At 46.0% G+C, this 15,321-nt stretch overlaps 1 protein-coding gene across 2 annotated transcripts; it reads right to left on the bottom strand.

Annotated features, from left to right (window-relative positions):
• Positions 1-5,062: 5,062 nt before the first annotated feature.
• ZNF436 (zinc finger protein 436) lies at positions 5,063-14,127 on the bottom strand. Of its 2 annotated transcripts, XM_008520747.2 has the most exons (4): positions 13,470-14,127; positions 12,066-12,158; positions 11,139-11,265; positions 5,063-8,914 (listed from the first exon to the last, which is right to left on the bottom strand). In XM_008520747.2, the coding sequence occupies exons 2-4, from the start codon at positions 12,096-12,098 to the stop codon at positions 7,662-7,664; spliced, it is 1,413 nt and encodes a 470-aa protein (XP_008518969.1). In that variant the 5' UTR covers positions 12,099-12,158; positions 13,470-14,127; the 3' UTR covers positions 5,063-7,661. The 2 variants fall into 2 exon arrangements, with proteins under 2 accessions (XP_008518969.1, XP_008518971.1); XM_008520749.2 differs by lacking the exon at positions 12,066-12,158 and having other exon boundaries at positions 13,470-14,070.
• Positions 14,128-15,321: the final 1,194 nt, after the last annotated feature.

Below are 15,321 nucleotides of genomic sequence, written 5' to 3'. Positions count from 1 at the left end.
CTAGCTGTTTTATTATTTTTTAAATATTTTATTTTTCCCGTTTCTCCCCAAAGCCCCCCGGTACATAGTTGTGTATTTTTAGTTGTGGGTCCTTCTAGTTGTGGCATGTAGGACGCCGCCTGAGCATGGCCTGATGAGCGGTGCCATGTCCGTGGCCAGGATTTGAACCAGCGAAACCCTGGGCCACCCAAGTGGAGCATGCGAACTTAACCACTTGGTCATGGGGCCGGCCCCAGAGCTGTTTTATTTTTAAGGTTGACAGATTATAAGTAGACTATGTGTACATAACTAAATTCTCATTACCCTTAAGTTAAAATATCCATTAGAAGAAGGGGACAAGTGCTCTCTAATTATCATTGATAATAATATAATATCTTATACTTGTGTAGAATTTTTTCATGTACAAAGAGTTTCAACTACAGTATCTCACTAGACATCTTTGCTCCCTTTGGACATCTTGAAATGTGTCACATTCTTGACCCTGTGACTCTCCTCTCCTGATTCTCTGGGTTCAATAATACTTCCTTCTAGGTCCTCTCCTCTGCCTGTCGTTTTTGGTGTCCCCAGGATTCCATCCTTGACACTGTTCTCATGCTCCATCAGGGCCACCCACTCACTTGCATAGTTTTCACTACTACCATCCTCATTCTAGCTGTTCCCATTTCTTTATCTGCAGCCCTGCTTTTGGTCCTGAGCATTGGACTCATTTTCAACTACCTGCTGGGCATATGAATGTATGTTTGGGTATGACAGGTTCTTCAACTCACAACTCGTCTCTGAAGATGGTTTTTCTCTCTCACCATATGCCTCCTTCCTCACTGAGTTCCAGCCATGCCAATCTGGTGGTGGTTCCTCTAGTCTGCCAGCCGCTGCCTCAGCCCCCTTACGGTCGCTCTTCAGGAAATTAAGTACTTAGAACTCTTTCCCCCAGATGTCCTGACAACTCATTCAGAACTCTGCTCTAATGTCCCCCTTTTAGAGAGGCTTTCCTTGACCACTGTCTCTAACATAGCCGTCCCCTTTCACTCCCCTTCTTTTACTCAATTTTTCTTCATTGTACTTGTTACCACTGGACATTATATATGTCTGTTTATTGTCCATCTCCCCATCAGAATGTAAGTTCAATATGGGCAGAGTCTTCATCTTGTTCAGTCACATCTGAGGTACATAAGCTGGTGCTCAACAAATTTTTGTTAAATGACTTAACTTGTAACCTTTATATCTGCCCCAGACTCCTCCTCTTTGTGTGCCCTGGTTCCATTCATAGCATACTCCTCCATCCAACAAATTACTCACCTCAGAAATCTGGACTTTGTAGGTTCTGACTCCTGACCATAAGTCACTCATGGAAGTGTTTGATAGCATACCTCGAACCAGGCTGGAGCAAGAGCACAAAGGGAAGCCTGTTCTAGCTTTGTCCTGTTCCAGGAGGGCCCTCATGTCCACATCTCTGGCTACCTAACCTGCAGGTCCCAGCTCTGTCCATCCTCCCAAACTGAAGGCCTAGAGATACACATAGGCGGCTTGGTTTGCCCTCGAGAAAACAAACCTGGGGAGGAAGCGCGCTGTTTGGGCAAATAATTCCAAGGTCCTAGATACTTGGAGTTTGTGATCCAGAAGTGGAGAAAGAGGTATGAGCTCTGGATGGCCATCTACCCTTGGCCCCATGGGAAAAGGTGCAACTGGAGGAGAGCCAGCTCAGGGGCGTGGCCCCATTGCCCCCGTCTAATGGCAGTACTACCCGGGCTAAACCCAAACTCCAATAGAGCAGCTGTAACCAAACAAGACTGAAAGCGTGCTTCATCCCCCCCTTGCCTAAAAACCAAAGGTTAAAGTTTTATGACTCAAGAGGTATCAACAGAAATTTAGAAAAGGAAACCTTGGGTAAAAATCCTATCAGAAAACTGGACATCAAACTTTAAAACCTGGGTTCTTTGAAAGACACTATCAAGAGTGAAAAGACAAGCTAAAGATGGAGAAATATTTGCGAAACATATACCTGATAAAGGACTTGTATCCAAAATATATAAAAAACTCTCAAAACTCAATAAAAACAAAGGATCTAAAACTTTCATTAGGCTCTCAAAGGAATCTGGATCCTCCTCAAAATATTAATACTATTAAAACTATTGGGGTTTTTTTGTTTTGTTTGTTTCGTCTTCTTCCTCAAAGCTCCCCAGTACATAGTTGTTGATTCTAGTTATAGGTCCTTCCGGTTGTGCTATGTGGGACGCTGCCTCAGCATGGCCCGATGAGCAGTGCGATGTCCACGCCCAGGATTCAAACTGGGAAAACCCTGGGCCACTGAAGTGGAGCGCACGAACTTAACCACTTGGCCATGGGGCCAGCCTCAATAACTATTGGTTTATATGCTCAGCTTGGAGAATTCAGAGATTGACCAAATGCCCAATCTAGAGCAGGGAGCTTAGAATCCTGCCCAAGCTCCCTGTATTGAGCGTCTGCCTTGCAACACGTCTGCAAAGTTGTCAGAGTCTATTCCTAGATAACCCTCCAAAGATGACAGTGGTTCCTCAAGTACAGGAGCTGTGAGGGTGTCTTTATCCCAGCTTCACCTGGGGCGGGGGTGGGGGCAGTGTCTTAGATGGGTCACATTGACTCTGGGAGCCTTCTTCCTCTTGCATAAGGCCCCACAGATACACAATGACAGAATTTCTACAGTTCTTTTATGAGTAGCTTGTGTGGTGACAAATAAGAAATGAATTCACCAGCCCTGCTGAAGAGAATGAAGTTTATACATATCCTTCTCTCATTTATCCAAGAAATATGTGTTGCTTGCCTACTCTAAGTCAAATTGTGCCAAGGGTTGAAGATACAAGGGTGAGCAAGACACAGTGACTTCTTCAAGGATAACAAAGTCTAATGGAGGAGATGAAAAAGGAAACAAGCAATTACAAAACAGGGATAAAGCACTTTAATTGGGCTGAACCCAAGGAACCCTGAAAAGGAACACCTGACCCACTCTTGTGGGATCGGGAAAGCTTTCTTAGAACAGGTTAGGTATGAGACCTGAAGGAAGAGCAGGAGTTGACCAGAAGAGTGGAGAGACATGCAGCCTGGAGAGTGCTGCAGGTGCAGAGAACTGAAGCCGAGGAGGGCAGCAGAGGCCAGATGACGACCTCCTCATGAATCACAGTGAAGCAGTTTCACCGTGTGCTGCTGGCAATGGGAAGCATGAGAAGGTTTGACACAGAAGAGCAGCACAAAGGGATTTGCCCTTCAGAAAGATCATTCTAGCTGCGGCAAGGGAGAACAGACCAAAAGGAGTTGAAAATAGAACCGAGGAGATTCCTTAGGAGGTTGTTTCACGAGCCGAGGTGTGGCTTGCTGATGGCCTGAATAATTGCAGCTAATGTTTTGAGCCTCATTAACTCATTTAATCTTTGCAAATCGGTGAGGCAGATACAATTATCCCCATTTTATGGATGGGAAATCCAAGGAACAGAAAAGCAAAGTAACTTGCCCAAAGTCTCAGGGTAAGTGATGGTAATAGAAAGAGAGCTAAGCAGATTGGAGAAATATTTAGGAGGTGGTATGATCATGACTGAATCACTAATTATTCAATTAATTTTCATTATTTTTACTTATATTGTTGATTTTGGGAGCTTGGCCAAAGGAGCAGTTGTTGTCCAGTACGATAGGCAATTTTCTAGCTTGGATACCTAGGCAATGACGGAGTTAGGAAATGCAGGAGAAGCAGGCGGGCAGTAGTGGAAAAAAGTGGTCAGGTCAATTCAGCGTGGGGTTGGATTTCAAGGTGCCTGGGGGTAATTTCCAAGTGGAGACGTTCACAAGGCAGCTGGAGGGGATGGTGTGAAACTCAAAGTGAGATTCTGATGTCATCGGCCTCAATCTCTCCCAGAAGGAAACACAAAACCACTTTTGGAGAAGCTGAAAATGACACAAGCATTCAGGAAAACAGATAATACAACAGGATTAGCTACAAAACAATTTTAGGTCATTACAGGGTAGTTTTCTTCTATTAATTTTACTCCCCAATTGTTTTCCACTAACGACCTTTTATCTTGAAGTCTCCTGTAGATAAGAGGCCAAGCCTGCTACTCCTCGGCAGAGATGGGCATCTAACCAAGGCTTCAAAGAGTCCCTTTCTCCCAGGGCACAGGAACTCCTTTTCGAACAACACTAACTTTTGAAACACTAGGGAACCATTTAACAAATTATCATTTCACTGCGCTCAGTGGTGTCCTAATGGCCTGGAAGCACAGCGCTACCAACTGTTAGCCTCCTAGAGAACAGCTCACACAGAAGGAAACCTGCTACCCTTATAACAATGGCGAAATATTAACATATCAAATACCCTTAGAGGGGAGGCTGCAGGTGAATTTCTCCAGATGAACCAGCATTTTCCTTGAACTTTCCTTCTCAAGAAATAAAAAATGCTGAACATGTAGAAAGGAGAAAAAGAGTTTTAAAAAATGTTTTGATAATATCTTTTTCTTTTCCAAGTCTTGGCTATTGGGTTAATGAAATTTTTTCTTTGCTATTTGCATTTTTTCCCAATTTAAAGCTCTTTCACTACCCACCTCTGCCTAGACTGGCTCTCCATTTAAAAAAAGGGCTTCATAAGAGAAAATTACTTGTAAGTAATTTGAAAATTGTGGCCACACCCTGGTAGCACAGAATCAAATCACTGCCTTAGGCAGACTGTGCAATTATGTCATGAATAGAGAGCTTTTGACTGTTTCTAAGAGTATCTCTGTTCTGGGATCCCAATACCAGCTCCGTAGAAATTGTTTTAGTACTCTTAACAGATACTCAAAAGTAATCTCCTTAAAGCAACAAGGCCTCCTCTCATTTTTCTTCTTGGATGTGGTTGTTTTCTGTTGTCTTTTTTTTTCATTCTCCAAAGCCAATGAATCACCCATACCAAATATTTCCACATTGCTTTGCCTCCAGCCTAATATTCATAGGAAACTGTCCAGTTTTTGCATCTCCCCAAAATATGGCAATATCCAGAGAGCCCACTAATGTGTGAAGACACACTGTACTTCCAAATTTCCACAAGAACATCTGTACAAATGCATCCGTGTAAAGACAATTGTGCCCAATTTTAATGAATCTGATGAAAAGACATTTTATGAACCAGTGCTGGATTACTAAAATAATTCTCAGTTTTTTGATTTTAAAAATTATACTTTTAATTATAGAATATTATTAGAATAATACAGATGTAGATAGACACTAGGATAACTGTGACCAATACCATAAGGAAAACTGCTCTACATACTTACTTGTTCACTCACTCTCCACAACCATAGAAAACAGGCACAAAGTGTTCAGGGGATGTGCAGAAGCAGCAGCGACTTGGGAGCAGAAGGCATGCAAAAAGCATTAGCAAAGAGAGTCCAATGCCTGACTTCTACACAAAGTTCAGCACAGCAAATGGGCAGCAACTGGCAGAAAGAGAGGAGACTGAGCTGGTCTGGCCCTAGCCCTCTTAACTTCTCAGCTGGAGTGTAGATGTATGGAGAGATGGCTGGGGCATTTAGAAGCCAAAAGCAGCAGCAGGAACAGGCTAGGGTGGGGCAGGAGAGTAGGGAAGGAAAAGGGGATGAAATACAGTTGGGTCATGGAGACGGTGTCTCCCACGGCCACTCCAAAGCTCATGCCTGTAGTGGCATCCAGAAACAACAGGAGAACTCTGATATTCACTGCAACCATCAGCAACACTGATACGAGAAGACATATTTGAGTTTAGTCATCAAGAACATGTAAGTCACTCAACAATTAAAATAGGAATACCCACAGTCAGCTAGATTTTGTATAGAACAGAAAACATGCTCCCTGCCCAAGTTTGTCTTTAAATAGGAGTGGCAACATAAAGAAACCTCCTTGGTGGAGTGGTTTTTTATTTTGTTACTTTCGGGGTTGTGTTATTTGCAAGGGATGCAGTCCCACATAGCCGTGGGTCCTAATAACTCACTAGAGTACACCACCCAAGAGAGACCACTGGTTCCTTTAACACCAAGTACCAAAGAGCTATGGCAAAAGTATTCTTCAAATGTTACAACACTCACAATAAAGCACAGTAGAAATAACGTGGGGCACGCGCAAAAAAAAAAATCCTTACTCCAGTCCCATCTCCTGGGCATCAATTCTTTCCTTCTCCCATCTCCTTGGATGCTTGGATAACCATCAACATTTGGGATATTTCTTAATTTCTATTTGGGCTGTGATAAGGAAAACTGACACTACTGGGTTTAAATTGGTTCAACTCTTACTTTAACCACTTATATGTGTAGGCTGGAAGGATCGAAATACATTCCTATCTAGGTTTATTAAGTCCTTGTGACTAGGCCGAAGAGAAGATAATTCAGTTTGAGAACAGGACAATCAGCCTATTTGGTCATATCTCCCACAATCGACTGATACATATAAACAAGTGCTTAGTTCAGTACAAACACAGATCTTACAGGAGAGTGCACACTAGAGCACTACTGTTGAAATTTTTTTTCATAAAGAATGAAAACAAAGGACACTTCTCATATTGGAGTTACGTGTGTAGTTCTGTCACATGATCAACATCACCCAAGAACATGCTAATTCTGTGTGAATTCAGTTTCTGCTATTGGAAAAACCACAGGAACACACATTTTACTGTACATACACATGCCCTTACGCAAGCTAAGATAAACACTGGGATGTGGCCCTTATCAAATTCGAGAGTTAGCAGTATAGGGAGAATTGATCTTAAAGGGTAGAGGGGAAAGAACACAGAAATGGCCTGTGTTCCTTGGGAAGGGACTCTGTGCCTCCTTCCCTGAAGTGGTCAATTCCACTTACACTCCATCATCACTTATGGTCCTATCTTTCCTTGAAGATATTTTCCCTACAATGTTCCCTACAGTGATCCCCAAAGAAAATTAATAAATTATGATTAATGGCAATAACAGTGGACATCTCTTGCTAAAGTCACCACCGCTGATGAGTCCTTGGTCCCCAAACCTGTATCTCATTTTTTGTTTCAATCTGTATCTTCAGTTAGCTTTCACAAAGATGCAAGCTTTAAAAAAGTTAATTAGAAACAATGAGGAGAAAAGTTATGATCATTGCCTTCATTGTGCAGAAGAATCCTGCTCTCAGGAAGACAGGAAGATACAAACGCATGAGCAACTCAAGGAAACAGCCCTTTGAAGGGGAAGATGTGTGTACCAAACTACCATGGTGAGTGAATAGGTGTGGCAATTCAGGCCAAGTCTCTGGCTTCTTTTTCCAAAGCAGCTGTGACCACCCTATCACAGTCCAATATTTCCCCTAGCGTAGTTCTCTGGGCCAAGGATAGGAGAAAGAACTTTTAAAGATTTACTCCATTTCCAGGCCTGAGAATTTATCATCATTCATCTCCTGGTCTTCAGATTTCCAGTTACCCGTGGGGCTGATTTTGAGGAAGTAATTCGAGTGAATAAAAATCACTATTTTGGAGGAGCGGATAACATTCCCAAAGCTGTGGGTCAGAATTTCAAGTGGCTTGTCTTCTTTGACGTTTTAAACTGTGGCCCACAACAAGGAAACTCAGTATGGTAAAAGCAGCTCCAAGAGAGAGCTGTCTTGAGAGAGCTCTTTGATATCAATAAAATTGTACCTTCAAATGAATCATTTCTCAGTCATCATAATTACAGGACTTAGTCGGTGTGAACTCTCTTATGTTTAATAAGAGCTGAGCTCCGGCTGAAACTCTTCTCACATTCGGTACATTCATAAGGCTTCTCTCCTGTGTGAACCCTTTGATGAGTGATGAGGTTGGAGCTCTGGGTGAAACCTTTTCCACACTGCACACACTCATAGGGCTTCTCTCCTGTGTGGGTTCTCTGGTGTTTAATTAGATCTGACCTTTCACCAAAGCTTCGCCAACACTCATTGCACTCGTAGGGCTTCTCTCCAGTGTGAATCTTCTGGTGTGTGATGAGATGAGAGCTTCGGCTGAAGCTTTTCCCACAAGCATTACATTCATATGGCTTTTCCCCCGTGTGGGTTCTCTGGTGCTGAACCAAGTGTGAGATGCGGCTGAAATTCTCCCCACATTCATTACAGTGGTACGGCTTTTCTCCCGTGTGGGCTCTGCGATGGCGCACGAGGTCAGAGTTCTGACTGAAATTCTTCCCACACTCGTCACACTTGTAGGGCCTCTCCCCCGTGTGGACTCGATAGTGTTTGATGAGATCAGATCTCTCACTGAAGCCTCGCCCACATTCGTTACACTCGTAAGGCTTCTCGCCTGTGTGGGTCCTCTGGTGCTGAGCTAGGTGAGAGCTCCGGCTGAAGCTTTTCCCACACTCCTCACACTCATAGGGTTTCTCCCCACTGTGGGTCCTTTGGTGCTGGATTAGGTGAGACAGCCGGCAGAAACTTTTCCCACACTCGTTACATTTGTGGGGCTTTTCTCCAGTGTGGATTGTCTGATGCTGAATGAGGTGGGAGCTTCTTCCAAAACTTTTCCCACACTCATTACAGTCATAGGGCCTCTCCCCAGTGTGTGTTCTTTGATGCTGAATAAGGTGTGAACTCCGACTGAAGCCCTTTCCACATTCATAACACTTATAGGGTCTGTCTCCAGTGTGGGTTTTCTGATGTCGATTAAGGTCTGAGATCTGACTGAAAGCCTTTCCACAATGAGAACATATGTGATATCGGATGCCTGTGTGGACTTCTTTGTGGACAAGCAGATCGGTGACTTGTTGGAGAGGATAGCTTACCCACTCTTCTGCTGTTAGATCTCCCCATTGTCTTTCTGCTCTATCCCTGCTTTCAAAGGCCTCTTCACTTTCGGGATTTTCCTCAGTATTCTCAACAGGTCTTTCAGATGTGGTCCCAAATTCCACATCTTCACTAATCTCTTGTTTTGGATTCACTTCATTCTCACTCCTGATCTCAAAATCTGTAACAAAGGGTAAATAATAATACTGGTAAATACACACAAAAAATTACCTACTGTGTGCCAGGCACTGTGCTAAGTTCTTTACATGAATTACTTCAACCACCCTGAGAGTGAGGCATTATGATGATTTCCACTTTATGAATGAGAAATCCAAGACCCAAGGAGTGACTTGCAAAAGGTCATTTAGTGGTAATGGTGGAACTAGGATTCAAATCCAGGCAGGTCTAATAAAAGTTCATGCTCTGTATCATTACAGTTAAAATGGTTCTTTATGAAAATTGTATATCTTCCTGGTTTTGAAAGAAGAAGACAACCAGAGATAGAAAATAGAAGAGACTCTAAGTTAGAATCTCTAAAAGCCAAGAGCCTAGATATTTTTTGTGTGAATGCATGTGAGTGTATGTATATGTTCTTGTCAAGCCTTCATCATTACTATTATATGATATTTACTAAGAACCTACTGGGTTAGCACAGAGAAAAATGAATCTTTATCGATCTATACTAAGTCTTTTTTTTTTTTTTAAAGATTGGCACCTGAGCTAACAACTATTGCCAATCTTTTTTTTTTTCCCTGCTCTTTCTCCCCAAATCCCCCCAGTTCATAGTTGTATATTTTAGTTGTGAGTCCTTCCAGTTGTGGCATGTGGGACATCGCCTCAGCGTGGCCTGATGAGCGGTGTCATCTCCGTGCCCAGGATCCGAACCAGCAAAACCTGGGGCTGCCGAAGCAGAGCACATGAACCCAACCACTCAGCCAAGGGGCTGGCCCCTATACCAAGTCTTAGTTGACAGGTAAAGTGACTGCCAAATGTTACTTGCTACTTTCCAGTGGCTTTTTATTGAAAATAGAGGTGGCAAGGCTGGAGAAGGCAAAAAAGATACCTGGCTCAGAACATTCTTGGCATTGACTAAGTACAGTCTTTAAATGAAAATCAAAATACACAACCACTGTCTACAAGAGACTTTCTACCAGACACTGCATTTTACAAGCTGTGTTTCTTGGTACACTCTTCAGAAAGAGGTTACTAGGTATGCTGGGAGAAAAGGGTCCCTCTTCTTAGAAATTCACAATGCCTCATAACACATTAAAGAGTCTGAAGACTCTTGAAGTAAAGGAACTTTGTAAACATTATTTAACCCATTCCTGAATTTATCTGGGCAAGAAACTTTTTTTTCTCTTTTTTCTTTTTGGTGCTTCCATGCTTCCATCCTTCTAACAAATGCTCCTTGGGCTGGACCATACACATATAAATTCACATTTCTTTAAGAGTCTCATTTCTTGTTTTTGTTGGATTGAAGGGAATATTTGGGTTACAGACTGCAATAGATCTAGGTAGATAACTTCATTTCTAGTTGCTTTTCTAAAGGAAGGATCCAAGAAAGTTGGGACATCAGAGAGCGCTCAAGTTAAAAAGAAAATCCTTCACAGTCACCTTTTGTCCTGGAAAAGGCTATAGGAATAAAGATCTCAGAAAAAGGATTAGTCCTAATGAGTGACAGATGACCCAGTGAACATCCATGGTTGCTAACTTCTGTCAAGTCCTAACAGGAGATAAAGTGAGTCAAAGACTGTTCAGCTCAAGAAGTTAACTGTCTATTCTAGTTACACCCAGATGAAAGGATAGGCAAAAGACAAGTTTGCAGATGATCAAAAAAATTAGCTTCCCTCTCTAATAGAATTTGTGATCTCATTTAGTTCAAGATTCTCCTGGAACAACATCTGACACACTCAAAATGTATGATCAACTCTGAAACATCTCTAGACAAGTACCTACTCCACGTAAATAAAGGACCTCAGGCAAAGCTGGGGCTCTGAAGCCAAAACAAACACAAAGAGGTGGCTTTTGCCCTCCCATGAACCTGGGTCTGAACCCCCTCATCTTCTAGTAAAAGCGCTGTTTACAGGGGCATTTATATCCTGGCAAGCACCATTATGTCAGACCTGTTTGGTCAGTGATCTGTACAAACAGGCTGGAGAACGGCAAATGACTCAGGGCCCAAGAAATCTGAACGTTTCTAACATGTGCAGAAACATTCTTTCCTTTTAGACAACATGACCTTGATGTTTCCACACTCAAAGATTTGCCTGAGGACTCCACTCAGGCCAATATCCAAGTAAGTGCTTTAAAAAAATCAAACTACTAAGTTGTGTTGAAAGAACTAAGCCATTTTTGACACAGTCTCAAAAACGTGGGTTGAAGAAAGGTGGAGAATCTTTACTTACCTAAAGAGACAACGTTTCCATAATTCTCCTGCATAACATCCCTGTAAAGGTCCCTTTGTGTAGGGTCCAGAGGTCTCCACTCCTCCCGGGTGAGGTACATGGCCATGTCTTCAAATGTCACAGGTGCCTGAAATCACACAATGCTTCCTCATTACCTGGTATCTAGGAGGCTCGTACCAGCTTTTCTTCTTGAAATTAGACACATGGCTAGAAGTGTCGAGGAAGCAAAAGGTATTAAATCTGATCTGGGGAGTCCAAAGAAGAAATAAACAAGCAAAAAAGAGATGGGGTAAAGAAGGGAGCAATTTACAAGCTGACTGCTCTGGCCTCATAACCTGATATCCCTGCCCTACTCTGGAACCTTCTCCTCGTCATATATTTCTCAGAACACATTTAGCAGCTACATCACTCCATACCTTTACTCACAATGTTCCTCTTTACCTGGAATATCTTTCTCAGACTAGTGAAATCCTGCTATTCTTTAAGGCCCTGTTCCAGTACCAACTGTTCTTCAATGCCCCACATCCCTCTGCTTTGCTCCACTCCTCCCTTGGACCCCTCAGATAGAATTAATCACTCCCACTTCTTGGTTCCCACACCACCACAACTTTGCTCCATGGCAAATGTTGTTATCACGTTGTATCACGGCTTACTAGATGCGTCTGTCTCCCTACAGATTATAGCAGGCGGGGAAAGCCCGGGCCAGTTTCATCCATCTTTTGTCTCCCCATTATTTAAAGGCATACAGCAGGTGTTCAATAAATGTCTGTGGCTGTACTGGCCTGGTACTGGGTCCCTGGAGGCAGAATACCGAAGCGAGCGAATTACTAACTCCAGGGAATTTCCCATCGGGATTTGGAGAGCAAAGAAACGCCGGGACGAGATGGGTAAGCAGAGGCAGGGTCCGAGAAGCCACCCCCGGCTTACCTGGGACCCAGCCATGAGCAGGGTGGCTGCCATCTCGGGCTCAAGGATCCGCCTCCCGGGAGAGAGAGCAGGAAAAGCAGCTAGCAGACAGCGCTAGAGGAGGCGAAAAGCAGGGCGTGAGGCACAGAAAACAGGCCCTGCCCACTCCCCAGGGCTGGAGTTCTGGCCGCCAGGCGGGTGGGGAGGGCCCTGGACCCGGGCTGGGTCACTCTCCTCCCTGACCCTCGAGCGCGACCCGCCCTCTGTGTCTCCGCCACCATGGGGTGGAGGCAATGCCGGAGTTTACTGAGACAGCCCCCTGGCTCGGTCCCTCCCAGGCCCGGGGTCAAGCAGATGCTGTCTCAGGGAGGAGGCTCTCAACCCAGCCCACAGAACGCCTCCGCTCTTCAGAACGCCTCAGCTCGAGGCTGGGCCCTTTCCGGCAGCTGCGTCAGCCAATCAGCGAGCAAAGCTCGGAAAACGCTCTGCCAATTAGATGCCGAACACTAGGCCCGCCTCTTGTAGCACGGCTGAGCCCCTTTACCACGCTTGCGCCCGCCCCCATGGCCTGCCGGGAGTTGGAGTTCCGTACCGGCGTACAAAGGCCAGTCGGAGGCCAAAAGCCAAAGAGGGAAAAGAACAAAAGGGTGAAGAAAGCAGCGCGTCCTCCTAGCTAGGACAGAGTATCTGCTGCTTTCTTCTCTTGGAGACCACAGCCCGATTAAGCCAGGGCGGTTGCCCTGCTTCTCCTCTCCTCACTAGAAGCTTATCTTGAGTCGGACCTAAACTGCGACGTCGGGCCTAATTTAGGCGCTGGCCTGTGTTGGGTTCCGCTAGGATTAGCTCTCATTTGGCAGCCCAGGCCTGAGAGGAAAGCGGCAGCCGCCCACTCCCCAGGGGAGACTCAGCGGCCGCGCTGGAACTTTGAGCTCCGCCCATGCACTACATCTCCCGGCGGCGCCTGCGGCGTTGGCTCCCCGCTACGCAGACTACAACTCCCAGGAGGCCCCGCAAGGCCCGCTGCGAGCGAGTGCGGTCAGCGGCTGGGCCAGGCTGTGTCCGGGCTCCATCGCTGTTAACCCTATAGGCGCGTCCGACTGCGTCCTTCTAAAGAGGGCGCCCCTTGAGGAGTGGGCTGAGTTGCACCCAGCGTGGGGCAGGGGGAGGGGGGACCCTAAGGGCAATCAGAAGCGAGGGTGGGGGATAGGGCGCGTAAGGAGGAGCGCGCCAGCCCCTGCGCTGGGACGGGCTGTCCTTATCATCCCTGGAGGGGTTGTCTGCTAAAAGGGTTCTTGGTGGCCTCCCGCACCGCTGGGATAGTGCGCCTCTGAGGGCCTGAGCCGGGCGGGCCCTTGGGATGTTAGCAGTTCCTGACCGGCTGGAGGTAGGAAGCCGAAAACCCGAGTTGGGAACCAACAGACTTACCACCTGGCCCGCAAAAAATCCGCTGGATCAGCGGCTCCAAGATCCGAGAGGCCTCGAACAGATTCCAAATCCGCAGGCAGAGTTCTCTGAGACTTAAGGCGTTCGGAAAGGTTCTAGAGATCTCTGGCAGATCCCGGATAGACCTGCGGGTAGCTCTCCAATCCGTAGACTTGCAGGCAAAGCCCAGAGATCGTAGGCAGATCCCAAAGACTCGCAGATTCCCGAGAGCTCAGACTCTTAGGCAACTCAGAGAAACCACAGGCTCATAGGCAGATCCCTGAGAGCACAGCAGCTAGCCAAGAAACACCACCAGCAGCTAAGCTGCATTCAATTGGAGTTCCTCCGAACGGAAGGACTTGCAGCCTTTCCTCTCCCCAGCCAGGATGAGAAAATTAGACAATGGAAGCCGAGGACTGGGGAAAGCAGGCATTCTGCGTGGGGAAGAGCTCTGAGCTCGCTGTAGCCTTGGAGAGGGAAGTGATGGAAAAAGAATATAGCAGCTTATTAGGGACTCCCACCCTCTTCAAGTTATAAATATCCCCAGAACCTTGGCTACGTGCCCAGAAGCCTGTTGTCTCTTAACTGTACAGGAGACTTCTCTGCTTGGGCTGGGAAAGGGGCTTTTCTTTTGTTTTGCAGATACATCCACCCACTCAGTGACTTGAATTTTTTTTTATCGAACATGACTCCAGGCTATGCTTTTATTAGTTAGTGTCCTGTTCCCAGTGCCCAGTTATTTATGGTTAAATTACTCAAGTGTCTAAAAAGAACTAGGACCCTACCCAGCCATGAGGCAAACTCTCCCACTCCTCACGCCCAACTGTGAGGCTAGGAATTCTTTAGATAGCACAGAATTGTACCGTCCTACCCCATCTAAAATTGATGCGGGTACCACAAAAAATGGAATCGTAGAGGGTTCCCAAGAGGCAGTGTCCCTAATGGGGAGAGTGTGGGCAGCAAGGGCAGACAGACTTGGTTGGAATCTAGGCTGTGTATCCTTTGGAAAGCCATTTAACCTCTCCAGGCCCATTTCTTTTTCTGTAAAATGGGGTAACCATACCCAAGGCGATGGTGAGCACTAAGTGAGATGACTCAAAGCACTCCACACGGGGTAGGCACTCAGATAACTGTTATTATTATCAATCCTGCCTTTCGCAGCAGGGGAGACTTCCAGAGAGGCCTGTGGGTGTTTTCACTGGCTCTGAAAGGCTGGGAAGTCAGAGCGGCGCCATAGCTGTGAGGGTCTGCTGGTGACCTTTTCCTCACATAGTGCTTCGGCTGGAAATTCAGAGGGATCTGGGAGTTGGGCCAGTTTGGTGGGTTCAAGCGAATGGTGTTTTGAGCCGAGTAGAGCAGAGGTATTTGGGGCTGCCAGAGACCCAGCGAACTGAGGCTTCACGCTCAGGGAAATCTGGGACGAGGAGGAGGGGGATTGGTTCAGACTTCGGCTAAGTAATTGCAGGTTTCCAAGCGCGCCTAAGGTGAGGCGAGTGCCCCAGCCCGTCAGCCCAGCGGGCCTCCCTTTTCAGTCCTTCTCTGACAGATTGCTTTGTAAACTTTCTCGGGCCTTTTCTCCCCCTTGTTCCAGTGCTTTAAGCCCTCCTTTGTCCTCTCGCTGTTTCTTTTCTTCCTCAGGCCTGCCTGGGGGCAGGACGCCTCTCTAAGCCCAGCTTGGCTGCTTGCCTCCTTCTCTAAGTGCTTTTCTCTCTCTTCACCTGGGACCCTCCCGAGAGTGGAGGAGAAGAGAGGCAGAGAGTGGATGGGAAGCGGACTGCGTTTGGTGCCCCTGGCTGGGGGTGGGGGGAGGGTAGTAGGGAAGAGGCGGAGGAAAGACCGTGGGTGAGGGGCTTCC

The sequence above is a fragment of the Equus przewalskii genome, chromosome 2, assembly GCF_037783145.1.
Source record: "Equus przewalskii isolate Varuska chromosome 2, EquPr2, whole genome shotgun sequence".
In the NCBI taxonomy this organism is placed as follows: domain Eukaryota; kingdom Metazoa; phylum Chordata; class Mammalia; order Perissodactyla; family Equidae; genus Equus; species Equus przewalskii.
The sequence above is the reverse complement of the archived record's forward strand: the minus strand, read 5'-3'. Positions and strand labels throughout refer to the sequence as shown.